Source organism: Loxodonta africana, chromosome 2 (genome assembly GCF_030014295.1).
Source record: "Loxodonta africana isolate mLoxAfr1 chromosome 2, mLoxAfr1.hap2, whole genome shotgun sequence".
Taxonomy (NCBI): domain Eukaryota; kingdom Metazoa; phylum Chordata; class Mammalia; order Proboscidea; family Elephantidae; genus Loxodonta; species Loxodonta africana.
In genome coordinates this window covers 150314080-150328124 of record NC_087343.1, presented here as the reverse complement: position 1 = coordinate 150328124, position 14045 = coordinate 150314080, and the positions used below count along the sequence as shown (strand labels likewise).

Here is a 14045-nt window from a genome sequence, read left to right as displayed (position 1 = left end):
AAAAATTTTTTAAAGGATAGCTGGCATTTGCTGCCCCCATGCAAGGAGAGCTGGAGCCCTGGTGTTGCAGTGGTTAAGAGCTATGGCTGCTAACTAAAAGGTCAACAGTTCAAATCTACCAGCTGCTCCTTGGAAACCCTATGGGGCAGCTCTACTCTGTCCTATGGGGTCACTATGAGTCGGAATTGACTCTATGGCAATGGGTTTAGGTTTTTTTTTTTAATACAAGGAGCTGAGTGTAGCCCAAGGAGGTCATCTACCAGCTGTACATCTGCTTCAGCAGCCAGATGCAGAACACACTGCTGCCTACTGAGGACAAGGGGGAGTAGAGTCAATGGAAGACATAGTGACCCTGGGGTCCAATAAGTACAGTGTGCAACTGGTCGGGGAAATGAAACAGAGAGGCTAGGCAGGAGTTGTTGTAGGGCACAGCTTGAGGTAGTGGCCCTGAATTATTGTCTTTATATATGTATCAGATACTTACGTCTCTGTAGCTGAGATGCCCTTTTGGTGAGATATAGGAGTAACTAAAGTGTAACCATTATAGTATAGACTGCAAAGAAGAGCTTCTTCATTATTTTTTAACTCTTAATACAAGAAGTGTGAATGGATTTGAAAGCTCTTCGCATTCACATTTCACAGATTAAATCTCACTTTGAGATGCCACTCTAAATTGATGGGAATTTGATCTCAGTCATTGCAGGTTATTTCCCTTTTCTTTAAAAGTGAGGAAGAGATGCTTTGAGATGCTTTATAAATTGTCCTCCACATTCCCAACCATACTAGAGGCTGAAACTAGAAGTTCAAAGTGGACTTACCAGGTAAGACAAAAACTTGATTTTCACATTAGTGTGACACATGCCTCGTGGAGATAAAAATATTCAGTCTAAGATTTTCTAAAGGAAATACTCAGTTTTTTTTCAGAGTTACTACTGGACAAAGTATGAACACTACTCTAAAAATAAATTTCTCGGGTACTATAAATAAGACCAGTAAAATTCAAAACCGAAATTTTAGTAATTTATGTGATTTAAAGGAATGTGATTCTCCGACCCCGTTATGGAGCTTGTAGTTAAATCCCTAGATCTTGTGTAACATGACAGCCAAACCTTAGAGAAATCCAGGCAAGATCTATAGGCAGCTAGCAGGTACAAGTGAATGGAGTCTGATACCCCTTGTACATGGATACAGGTAGCAGTTCTTTTCTAGGTAGGTTTACATATTGTGTGAGAACATTTGTAATAAATCACATCTTCTAAAGTGTAAGAACCTGTTGAAAGCTTTGTGGCACACACATAAAAAAGCAAACATTCAGAGGCAATATGCAAAACTAGGTTCTATCAATGTCAGGAAACTATGCCTTTCCTCAGAAGGCTTTAGGCCTCATGTCTGGCCCTCTTTGGCTCAAGATCAGTTCCTTGTGCTTCTTGTAGCAGCTTCAGGGACCCCTTTGTTCGTGCTATAATTTACTTTATTTCACGGAGCTCTTCATCCCCCAATCAAATCTGGTATCAGAGGAAGGTTCAATTATCCTGTCTCCCGTGTTCCTTGCTTCTCCCAGACCAAGCCCAAGGAACCTTTATTTAGTTATGGGTTGTCCTTGGGTAGCACAAGCAGTTAAGTGCTTGACCGCTAACCAAAAAGTTGGTGTTTTGAACCTACCCAGAGATGCCTCAGAAGCAGATCGCCAGGCGATCTGCTTCCAAAAGGTCACAGCCTTGAAAATCCTATGGAGCAGTTCTACTCTGCACAAATGGGGTTGCCATGAGTTGGAATCAACTTGACGGCAACTAGCAACAAGTATTGAGGCAGGCTGAAGGAAGCATCAAAAGAGCCAGGGTCTGGAGATGGTCGGACTGGGTTCTAATCCAAGCTCTGTTATTTACTGGCTGTGACGCTGGGGCAAGTTATTTCTCTTGAGCCTCAATTTCCTCATTGGTTCTGTGGGGAACAACACCTGCTTGCAGGGCTGTAGTGAGGACTCAATAAAATAATAATGTACATGAAAATGTTGGTGCCAACTGTAGATACTGTTTTTTTTTTATTATTATTTCAAAGTTTTATTCGTAGTAATCATTAAGGGAATTGTGGGGGTGGGGTGAGATGAGGGAATATTTTGCGTAAAAAGGTATTGTCTTATGAAGTCTTTCCATCTCTTTGTTTTTGCCCTTCTTTATTTTCTGTGGTATTTCCTGAGTTTATAGTCAACTTTGTTTTTCATCTCTGCTCACCTGTGTTTAGTTTCCAAGAGTCTTTTTTATCCTCTAATTATTCCTTTTTATTTTCATGAATGCCATATTTTCTTTTCTCTCTCCAAAAACAAAGTTTTTTTTTTTTTTTTTTTTTTTTACATTTCACCCTGCTTCTTTCATTGTTTCTGTATCCTCTGAGTTCTTATTTACTTATTGTTTTGATCTTTAGCTGTTTTGTTCATATTAAAGTACAAGGCACTAAAAAGGATTAGAAACTCTGTGCACATCATGGACTTCATTATAAGGTGATTGAGCTGTGCCCTCCCCCCTCTCCCCCAAACTATGACTATTGGAGACTCTTTTTCTCTTGGCCTGGTCATTTTCCTGCAGAGGAATCCTCTGACCTTTGGCAGGTATTGAGCCTGGTTGCTAGTATTATTAGAATCAAATGGGTAATGGAGTTTCACCATTTGTTATTATAAGTAAAATTCCATATATTCCCATTTAGCAATATGGCTAACCTATCTTCAGCTTTACCTGGAGAATCTAGAGCCCAGTCTCTGTACTCTAGAGGTAGACAGGACTTTACTCTGTCAGAGTAGGCAAGGGGCTACTATTTGTGGCAGGGGTGGATTTGGGGGTCTGCGTTGGAGCCCTGATGGTGCAGTGGTTAAGAGCTCTGGCTGCTAACCGAAAGGTCAGCAGTTTGAATCCACCAGCTACTCCTTGGAAACCCTATGGGGGCAGTTCTACTCTGTCCTGTAGGGTTGCTATGACTCAGAATTGACTTGATGGCAGTGGATTTGGTTTTGGTTTTTTGGTGCTTCATTTACAGATTTTTCAGCAGTCTTCCTATTTTCAATAGCACCTTGATCTGATACATGCCTCATGGACATGAAAATATTCAGAGCTATCTGATGCTACCGATTTCTGAATTCACCTGGGGTTCTGCAGAGCAGACTAACCAGCTTCTGGGCATTCTACACTTCAGCTTTCTCTGGTCTGCTGTCAGTTTCCATTTGCTGTCTGCTTACCAGATTCCAAAAAGGTGTTCATGTTCTTCTTTCCCTTTCTCTTGTCCTTGAGGGTTTATGCTGTTCAGAAACCTTTTACTGTCATTTTAATGGAGTTTTAAGAGGAAGTTGTAGAAAATGTGTATTTAGTCTCCAGTGCTTAACCCCGGTGGCATAGTGGTTAAGAGCTATGGCTGTAAACCAAAAGGTCGGCAGTTCAAATCCACCAGGCGTTCCTTGGAAACCCTATGAGGCAGTTCTACTCTGTCTTATAGGGTCGCTACGAGTCGGAATCGACTGGACGGCAACGGGTTTGGTTTTTTTTCTGGGGAGGGGGAGGTTTAGACTGTACTTTCATGAACTCCTAATTGTAGTTCCTGAATCACTTTGATATAAAAAATAACATTTCTGAGGCCTTTGCCCTTAGAATTTATTCTCTTGATGTAGGGCTCACTTTTTTTCTCCCTCTTCTGACCCTACCTTTAGCCCCTCCATTTTTTGCTTCTTTGTGGCTCTTCCACTAGAGTCATCTTCAAGTATGAAGATTCACATGTAAACTGAACAGTAGGTGTTCTCTTTGCTTAAATGGTCATATTGCAGCTCCTGCCATCTGTGCCCATATGAGGTGAATCATCCACATTAATGATTGAAAATGACAGTCCTTCTTGAATTTTAAAGATTTCTTTTTTATTTTGAATTTGAAAAATATAAAAAGAATTCAGAAGGATATGTACATATATGTATTCCTGCCTCTTCCATTGCTGTCAAGTCCATTCTGACTCATAGTGACCTTATAGGACAGACTCAGACTGCTCCAGATGGTTTCCAAGGCTGTAAATCTTTATAGAAGCAGACTGCCACATCTTTCTCCCATGGAGCAACTGGTGGGTTCAAACTGCTGACCTTTTGATTAGCAGCCGAGCGCTTAACCACTGTGCTTGGGTTCCTTTTCCTGCTTCTAGTGCATTGCATTTCCTTTGCCTGGCATGTTGGGCACGAACTTTTTTTGTGTGATAGAAGTCAAGGTGACAAAGAATTGGCAGATCTTGAGCAACTTAATGCCTAAAAGTCTCAGTTTCTTCAACTAGAAGATTGACATTATAAAACATACCTCTCGAGATCCTTGTGGGGAGTCAATAAGATAATGTATGACAGCACAGGGCACTGGATTGGAGTTCCAGTGGGCATTTGCAAGACAAAAGTAGAGATCACTGAATCTTGTATCATTTAGAATTACATGTAAACAAAAAACAACAAATGTAAACAGGTGGGGTTTAAATAAGATAGACTTAGTTCTCTCTGGAGTCTCTGGGCGGTACAAATGGTTAATGAACTCAGCTGCTGATCAAAAGGCTGGAGGTTCAAGTTCACCCAGAAGTACCTTGGAATAAAGACTTGATGATCTACTTCCAAAAAATCAGCCATTGAAAAACCCCATGTTGCACATTTCTACTCTGATGTACATTGGGCCGTCATGAGTTGGAATCAACTTGATGGCAACTGGTTATTTATTTCTCTCTGGCCTAAATTTAAGCCCCATGGTAGGCAGTCTTTGGCTATGATAGCAGTCTCTGGGTATTCTGAACTCTAGTTTCCTTCTGGTGTTTAACTCCAGCTTTCATCAGTGGGGTATGACTCTCAGCTTCTAGGTTCAAGATAGTTACTGGAGCACCAAGCCATCCCATATACATTCTAAGCTGCAAGATAGAGGTAGTAACAAAGAAGGAGAGGGAGAAGGAGGAGAAAAAGGAGGAGAAGAAAGAGGAGGAGGAAGAAAAGGAGGAGGAAGAGGAGGAAGAGAAAGAGGAGGAGGAAGAGGAAGGGTGAGGGGGAGAGGGAGGAGGAGGAAGTAGTAAAGGGTATGTGCTAGCTGTCTCCTGAGAAAGTTTCCTAGAAGCTGCCACTCAGTATTTTTGTTTCCATTTCATTGACCAGAATGTATTCACATGGCTACACTAAACTGCAGGAAAAGCTGTCTTTATGCCCGGAAGCGAAGTGCCCAGCTAAAAGTCGTAGATTCTATTAGGAGGCAGAAGGGAGTACTGCATATTGCAGTAGGCCACATCTCCACTCTCCCCTCTCTTATGCTACCTTCCCAACAACTGTGAAACAAAAAAACCCACCTGGCCTACCTCCTCAGTTTTCCTCATTTTGGTGAATGAAACCATAATTCACCTTACCATAAAATAAGAAACTTTACCCACCCAAACCAGTGGATCACTACATCCTGTCAATTCTGACTCCTAAATATCTCTTCAGTATTTCATCCTTCGTAACCAATCCCTACTGCCTCTTCCTTTCTTCTGGCCCTTGAAACGTTGACTACTGTTATATGAATTTACTTCTGACTCTTGAAATGTTTATTAGTATTATGTGAATACTAGCATTCTAAATGGGCTCCCTTCTCAAGTCATACCCTGCCTCTAATCACTCTCCTACACAGCCCACTCTCCGGCAATCTTTTTAAATGCAAATTTCTGTTATCCTTCTCCTTAAAACTCTTCAATGGCACCATGTTACAGAATTAAAGGCTGAAATCAGTAAGACATACACAAGCCTTGACTCAGCCCCTACTTACCTTTCCAGCTTCATTTTCTCTTGTTCCCACTCAGGCAGGCAGAATAATGCCCACCCCCCTACCAAAGATGCCCATGTCCTAATCCCCAGAATCTGTGACTATGTTATGTTACATGGCAAAGGAGCATGAAGGTTGCAGATGAAACTCACGTTGTTAATCAGTTGACCATAGAGAGATTATCTTGGATTTTCTAGGAGGCAGAATAGTCAGTGTCAGAGCGATCAAATGTGAAAGACTCACTGGCCATTGCTGGCTTTGAAAATGGGAGGAGGCCACAGGCCAAGGAATCGACTGCACGGCACCTGACAGCAATACTTGGGGGCTCTTTGTCACTTAATAACTATGTCACACTCCATGTATCTTGCTTGGCACACAAAGGTTCAATAAATGGAAGCCATTATAATTTTTTTGTATTGCCACCTGAGTGAGGCCCCTTAAGGCAATTATCAGGGCCTATCGACTCGATGGCACTGGGTTTTTGTTTGGATTGATATTTATGGAAACCCTGGTGGCCTAATGGTCAGGTGCTACAGGCTGCTAACCAAAAGGTTGACGGTTAGAATCCACCAGGCGCTCCTTGGAAACCCTATGGGGCAGTTCTACCCTGTCCTATAGGGTCACTATAAGTTGGAATCGACTCGACGGCCAATGTGTTTGGTTTTGGTTTTATTGGTATTTATCTATAAAATGTTTAGTTACCTTCACTCCTAGTCCGATAGAAAACATTTTTAAAAAGCTAACATTTTAACTGAGAAGGCAACGCATAATGTATATCAAACTTAAAATGTGTGCACTTAGGTAAAATTAAAATATCTGCAGTCGAGGGAGGGAAGGGGGCCAGGCGTTTCGCCTTGGTCGGAAACTCTGCCGCGCTTTTTGCGCTCTTTCACATTGCCTCGGGCTCGATTTGCGCAGGACAACGTGTCAAGTGTTTTAGCTTAACCGCACGTCGGGCCCACTGTAAACGGTTAATAACTGCCTTTCTGGACCAGGCCTCTACCCTCCATCTTTATACGGAGGAAAGGCGCCTACGCCAGGTGTAGCAACCAGGCCTAGAGGCGACGGGTAAACCTAGGCCCCCAACCCCAACAGTCAAGTTTTCAAAAAGCCCGCGCGTGGCGCCCCAGGCCGCATCCGTTGAGAACGGCCCCCAGCGCGCCTCCGCTCCCTCCCCCGCCAAACCCCCGGCTGGAAGAAGCGTAGGAGCGGAAAGCAGACTCCGCACACAGGGGGCGCCGGGCCCATCGCGCGTCAGGGTGCGCGTCCGTCCAGCGGCTCCGGAAAACGGAAGTGGGTGCGAGGAGATTGCTGTGATTGGCTAAACTGCCATGTCTCTCAAGGGGCTGGCGCGAACGCCACTGCGGAGTTGGGCGAAGGGAACAGGAAAGGGGAGGGGGCGAGTCACCGGGAACAGCTGCGGGGCTGGGAGGAAATGAATCGTGGAGACGCGTCAAGCGCAGGGAGAATTCCTCTTCAGGGCACATAGGACACCAGAGAGTGGAAACGGGGCGGTACAGGTGGTGGCAGGAGCCACTAGGTCGAGGGATTGACTAGACCGCGGAGGGCGGGAAGCCCGTGGTAGAGAGCGGCGCTGCGGCGCAGGAGGTGGGACTAACAAGAGCAAGGCGGGGATTGGCGGGCAGCCCTAGGCAGCCGTACGTCGGCGGTGACGCACACCTCGGGGAGGGTGCGCGCGCGTTCAGCGGCCTCTTTGTGTGGTGCCCAGATAGGGGAGCGGAGGTGGCGGCGGCGGTAGCGGCTGCCTTGGTTGTCTTCCAGTTTCCTCAGCTCGCCCTCTAGCCGGCACCTCTCCCCTTCCCTCCCCTTTCCTTTTTTCCTTCCTTCCCTCCCCTTCCCTTCTTCCCTTCCCCGTCGGTGACCGGCGGTGGTGGCTCCAGCGAAGGCTGGGCCCAATCTTTGAAGAGGCCTTAGCCAACGATAACGGCGACGGCGAAACCTCGGAGCTCGCAGGGCGGGGGGAAGGCCCGTGCCGTGGAGATGGAGAATTCTCAGTTGTGTAAGCTGTTTATCGGCGGCCTCAACGTGCAGACGAGTGAGTCGGGCCTACGCGGCCACTTTGAGGCCTTCGGCACTCTGACGGACTGCGTGGTGGTGGTGAACCCCCAGACCAAGCGCTCCCGTTGCTTCGGCTTCGTGACCTACTCCAATGTGGAGGAGGCCGATGCCGCCATGGCTGCCTCGCCCCACGCCGTGGACGGCAACACGGTGGAGCTGAAGCGGGCGGTGTCCCGGGAGGATTCGGCGCGGCCCGGCGCCCACGCCAAGGTTAAGAAGCTCTTTGTAGGGGGCCTTAAGGGAGACGTGGCCGAGGGCGACTTGATCGAGCATTTCTCGCAGTTTGGCACCGTGGAAAAGGCCGAGATTATTGCCGACAAGCAGTCTGGCAAGAAGCGTGGTTTCGGCTTCGTGTATTTCCAGAATCACGACGCGGCAGACAAGGCCGCGGTGGTTAAGTTCCATCCGATCCAGGGCCATCGCGTAGAGGTGAAGAAGGCCGTCCCCAAGGAGGATATCCACTCCGGTGGGGGCGGAGGCGGCTCCCGGTCCTCTCGGGGCGGCCGAGGCGGCCGAGGTCGCGGCGGCGGTCGAGACCAGAACGGCCTGTCCAAGGGCGGCGGCGGCGGCGGCTACAACAGCTACGGTGGCTACGGCGGCGGCGGTGGCGGCGGCGGCTACAATGCCTACGGAGGCGGCGGCGGCGGTTCGTCCTACGGTGGAAGCGACTACGGTAACGGTTTCGGCGGCTTCGGCAGCTACAGCCAACATCAGTCCTCGTATGGGCCCATGAAGAGCGGCGGCGGCGGCGGGGGAGGAGGCAGCAGCTGGGGCGGTCGCAGTAACAGTGGACCTTACAGAGGCGGCTATGGCGGTGGGGGTGGCTATGGAGGCAGTTCCTTCTAAAAAAAAAAATTTAAAAATGCCTGGGAGTGGCTATAGGGGTAGCTCTTTCAACAACCCAAATGGGGTCAACTCCTAAGTCCCTTCCCTTTCCCACCGCCTTCCCCATTTTGCCCTCGTGGGAGCCGCTAAGGCTGCCTCCCCTTGGGGGTGTTGCCCTATTTGCCTGCCACCTCTCTTGTCTCTCCCTCTGAAGATGGACTCGGCCCCACATACACATTTTTGTGTTACAGTCATTGATGGACTCTATTTTTTTATTATTACTTGGACCTTGGTCGTTTTTATACTAGCAAAATGTCTTGTTTTAATTTGTGTTTTTTTTTGGGGGGGGGAGGGAGTGAACTTGCTGATTCTGTAGCAAAACCTGGGTGGGGGTTGGGGTGGGGGGTAGTTTACTTTGTTGTAAGGACTTGATACCTGGCTGCATCGTTTTCTATGAAATCTACTGGGATCCCATGCCTGAAATTTGGAAGCATATGTACAAAAATCATTTTTACGTTTTATTTTTAATAAATCATTGTGTTTGACCGTATAAGTCTAACCTTTTTTTCCTAGGATCCATTCCGTACTGTTTTGAGGAATATTAGTTGAAGGTTTTTCGTGTTAATTTTTAATTCTTGATGTGTACTTAGAGAAACTTTTAAGAAGTCCTGTGGGTTTTTTTTTTTTTTTTTCCTGTTGCCCTGCTAGTGGCTGTTGAATTTTATCCCTTAACAGGCAAAACTTTTGAAGTGGTGGATGTGGCTTTTTAAACTCTTTTTAAGTTTCTATGCATCCATCTCTTGTACTTAGCGATTTGCTTGTCATCTTGACATGGTTGGTCACTTATTTCTATGAGAATTTACTTCAAAGTATGTATTGTGTAGTTCTAAAGAAATAGTTTGTGTTAAGCATGTGTTTTCATTCATATAAACTGTTTAAAAATTTTCTGATGGCCTAGTTTCAGCCCTCTTATTGGTTTGTAGGTAATGAATGGTTACAAATAAGGGTTATATTTTACCCTGAAACTAATGCGTTTTTGTATTTTCAGAGCAGGTTTAAACTTTTTTTTTTTTTTTTTTTCCTTCCTGTACCTGAACCGTTGTCCTCATGGAAATCCTTTCCCCCAACCTTTGTAGCACCATCTACTGGCAGAATGGCAGTATATCTGCAAAACAATTTGTTAAAAAACTTGCTTAGGACAATTGCATCAGATTTGGATGTTTTACCATCAAAAGTCTGTGCTGACTTGGAAGTTACACATTTACTTGTAATTGAAATGGGCTTCACAGAATGTAGTTAACAGTCTGTATCACAGTTGCCCTTTCTACATGAGTTTTGAAAATGTACTGCTATGCATAGCTTGGGTAATAGCCCCAAATTGCTATGACAACAAATGAGCCAGCTACATGTACTGGTATCTTAGGTGCAAGTTGTAAAACAAAATATGTGTACTCTGCTTGGTTAACAAATGTATATTTGTAGCCCTTTCATGCAATAGAATTCAAGTTGTTGTTTATAAAAAAAAAAAAAAAAAGAACAATGATAATAGGAAAAAATTGCCTTCCTGGATAGAAATATAGAATAGCAACGTTTATGGATATCACAAATAAAGAATTCAATTCTTTACATGATTGAGTGAGACTATGTATAACATGGTGGGTGGGTTCAGAGTATTTATTAATCTAGTATGTTTAACTTAATGTCATAATAAATTATTTGACTTAGATCTTGCAGTCAAAAGCCTGAACCTATACCAAGAAGCCTTCTGAAAGGGAGATTATTGGGCTTGGAGGTATTTGAATATTGACCTTTTTTTTTCTTTTAGTGCTTATCACTATATAATCCTTAGACTCTAAGTCTTGGCAATTTTTTTCCCCCTAATTGCCAAGACTCTGGTTTCAAGAGATAGGAAGAAAGGTCAAGATTGCTAAACTAGGTTATGGCTGCTCAGTAGTCACTTTGACAAAGGATAGCTGATGCTTGGTACAAATAACTGTATCTCTGTGAGAAATAGAGTAAACAGTCAAATCTTTTTGCTCTCAAGTGGTTTCACAGTTAAATTTATTTTTCACTTCGAGTGATACGTGTATCACACAGGAGTTCTTCACATTTGATAATTTGGTCCAGCATTTTAGGGACCTTTAGGCTGCAGAAAATGAAGTGTTTAAGGATACTTATTAAGGATGACTGTGCTTGCCTTTTATTCACTTTTGGCGGAAGGAGTTGTTTCTGCTGGATTAACTGGAATAGTTTGCCTTTTGTTGGGGGTGGGTTTCAAAGTCTAATAAGGTCATTTTGTATTCCCACCATAAAACCAAAACCAAATCAGTTGCTGTAAAGTCGATTCCAACTCAGGGTAACTCCATGTGTTGCAGAGTAGAACTGTGCTCTGTAGGGCTTTAAAGGCTGACCTTTTGGAAGCAGATTGTCAGGCTTACCTTCAAAGGTGCTTCTAGGTGGGTTTGAACCACCAACCTTTTCATCAGTAGTCCAGTGCTTTTGTGACTACCTAGGACTCCTATTCCCAACTTAAACAGACATCTAAGAAGTTACTTAAAATGAATTATGTAAAAGGGTTTTTTATTAACTAGCAACTATTAGCAACCTAATGTTCATAGTATGTTAATACTTCATTGTCATGTGCCTACCCTTATAAATTTTGGTAATGTGGGCTAGTATTTAGTGAAGGAAAAACTGGTATTTAGTCTTTCCTGGGTTCCTATTGTCAATTTTTATGCAAACATCTTTGGTGTGTGGATTTTTTATTAAGGCAACTGATTGTTTTGACTCACCTCTGGGAATAGTCTGAACAGTATTCAGCTTCTAAGAATTTTTGGGAGAAGGTGGTACAGAACCGAGTCAGTATTGAATACACATTTTGCACCATGGGTTAAATGTTTGACTCTTAATTTGAAAAATGGGCAAAGTAAAAATGAACCTCATGTTCTTGTCTCTTACTGTGAAGATCTTTTGAATTTACAATATTTTATTAAGGTAAATTCAGTGATACTTGGTAGTCCAAAGTGGTTTTAAAGGTCTTTAATGATGACAATTTCAAATCTTTTTAAAAGGCTTACTAAAGCTGATTAAAAAAAAAACCCAACCAAACCCAGTGCCGTCGAGTTGGTTCTGACTCATAACGGCTCTATAGCAAATCAGAATGAATATGTTGACTGATTCCCACTATAACTTAGTGATTTGGAACATACGTTTAATTTACTTCAGAATGAATATTTGTTTTTAAGCAAAGTTAAAAGATTAAGAATACTTGATAACTGGCATTTATGGTTATTTTCTTCAAGACCAGAACTGTCATTAAATTGTAGACTACTTTTTAAGAGCACTTAAGTTTCTAAACTTTGAGAATTTGCATTTTGGATTAAATTTTTTCATGCCTGTGGCGTTGCTGATTCCAAGTGGGTGTTTGTATATTGGATTGTTTTGAATAGAACTGCATTTAGACAGTGTGGATTTTAAAAAAAGACAACATTTATACTTGAGGAGGGGGTAAGTCTCTTCCACTTTACCCAACTTAGGAGTCAGTGTCAGATTTTGATCACTGGGAAAAATTCCCTCCTCTCTAGCCCTAGTTTGGCTTAAGGTGAGCAACAACAGACTGCCTCTAAAACAGGGTAGGACGGTGGTTTTTCCTTAGTGTTTTATAGCAGGTTATTTATTTTGATGTGCCTTTCATGTTTTCTGTTAAAAGTGAAAATACACTGTAAAAATTTTTTTCAACAAAAACTCCCTTGAAAGTAAATAAAGCCTGAGAAACAATTTCTACTATATAAGTTACTTTAAAATTTATAATATTGCATAACCTTTGAACTGTTCACAGAATGGAAAATGCCAATTATTACTAGAAGTACAAAGTAAATCTTACTGAATCTTCTGGTGTATTTTTAAAAAGAAATTTTATTGAAATCAAACACTTAAAGTAAAAATTCCACCAGTAAGAGGGACCCCCTTCTGGATTGTTACTGCTGTTAATAGGTATGTATCCAGCTAGATCTTTTTGTATTCTAAAATTTTTTAAATAGGATTATATAGTTTTGCAGTTTATATCATGATCATTCTTGCATATAAGTAGACCTGCCTCAATCGTTTTAACGTCTGTAATATTCCATAGTTGAGGTGTACCATAACGTAAAATATTTTCTCTGTTGGTGAACATGAGGTTTCTTCCATTTCTTGCTGTTGTGAATAATGCAGTGGTTATTGCACTTAGATTCTTATCAAGTCATACTTCTTATTTGATGTGCTAGATGATGAGAATGCAGCAGTTCCCTGGTCTTAAAATTCTCGTTCACACAGAAAAGGTACATAGACATTGGTGGCCTTAAAGTAAATTAAAATATTTACAGAAATTTTTCAAAGCTGTGTTATATAACATGATGAAACATAATGATCTGACTTAGGTCCATTGCTAACCCTCCTTGTTTTCTCCAGTAGTTTTACTATAACCTGTTGCTGTTGAGTCAATGAATATGTTTGCCAGTTTTTCCATATGCTGTTAACATGTAGGAAACCCTGGTGGCGTAGTGGTTAAATCCTACAGCTGCTAACCAAAGGGTTGGCAGTTTGAATCTGCCAGGCGCTCCTTGGAAACCATGGGGCCGTTCTACTCTGTCCTATAGGGTCGCTATGAGTCGGAATCAACGGCACTGGGTTTGGTTTGGTTTTGGGTTTACATGTATCACTTAAGGAATTTCATTACTGTCTGAAGAAATGAGGCTACCATTGTTTATGTGTTGTAGTATGTTACATACATCATTTAGTTCTCAGAATAATTCTATTAGGAGATCTTATTATCTGGATTTTACATATTAGCTGCAGGCTTACCTGAGTAATTTGGCTAAGGTCATGTGGCTATTAAGTACAAGAAATAAGGATTTTTTTTGTTGTTGTGTGTCATGGCTTTAGGCCAGTGCTTTAGGAATTTTGGATGCCAGTTTAGAGGAAAATTATTATTTACTTTATGCTTAGGTGATTTTTTTGTGTGTATTTTGTTTTTAACTGGTTATTTTAAAAAGCATATTATAAAATAAAAAACTGCAGTTCCACTATTTTTTCCCATTGCCCAGAGATAACCAGTGTTAACACTTTTGTCTACTTCCAGATCTTTTTATTTGCATGAATAAATATGCATATAAAATTGTTTTTAGAAAAATATGGGGTCTATCTATATACACATATATACATTTGTACATACACACATGCTTTAATGTCAAAGACACCCTTCCGTATCTGTACATACAGGTGTGTTTTATGTAACTGGTATTCTGAAGTATAGATGCACCATAATTTATTGATGAGCTTATACAGCTCCTTTTGTAGGCTTGGGTTGCCATTTGGAGTCCC

The 14045-nt window shown here is 42.6% G+C and overlaps 1 protein-coding gene across 1 annotated transcript; it reads left to right on the top strand.

Moving 5' to 3' along the window:
- The first annotated feature begins 7473 nt into the window (after positions 1 to 7473).
- On the top strand, positions 7474 to 10224 carry HNRNPA0 (heterogeneous nuclear ribonucleoprotein A0). The gene has a single exon (XM_010590867.3). It carries the CDS (start codon positions 7782 to 7784, stop codon positions 8703 to 8705), a length of 924 nt encoding a protein of 307 aa, XP_010589169.1. The 5' UTR covers positions 7474 to 7781; the 3' UTR covers positions 8706 to 10224.
- Positions 10225 to 14045: the final 3821 nt, after the last annotated feature.

What these genes read in the sequence shown, in the direction of transcription:
- HNRNPA0 (XM_010590867.3), top strand. Translation starts at nt 7,782, where the DNA reads ATGGAGAATTCTCAGTTGTGTAAGCTGTTTATCGGCGGCCTCAACGTG.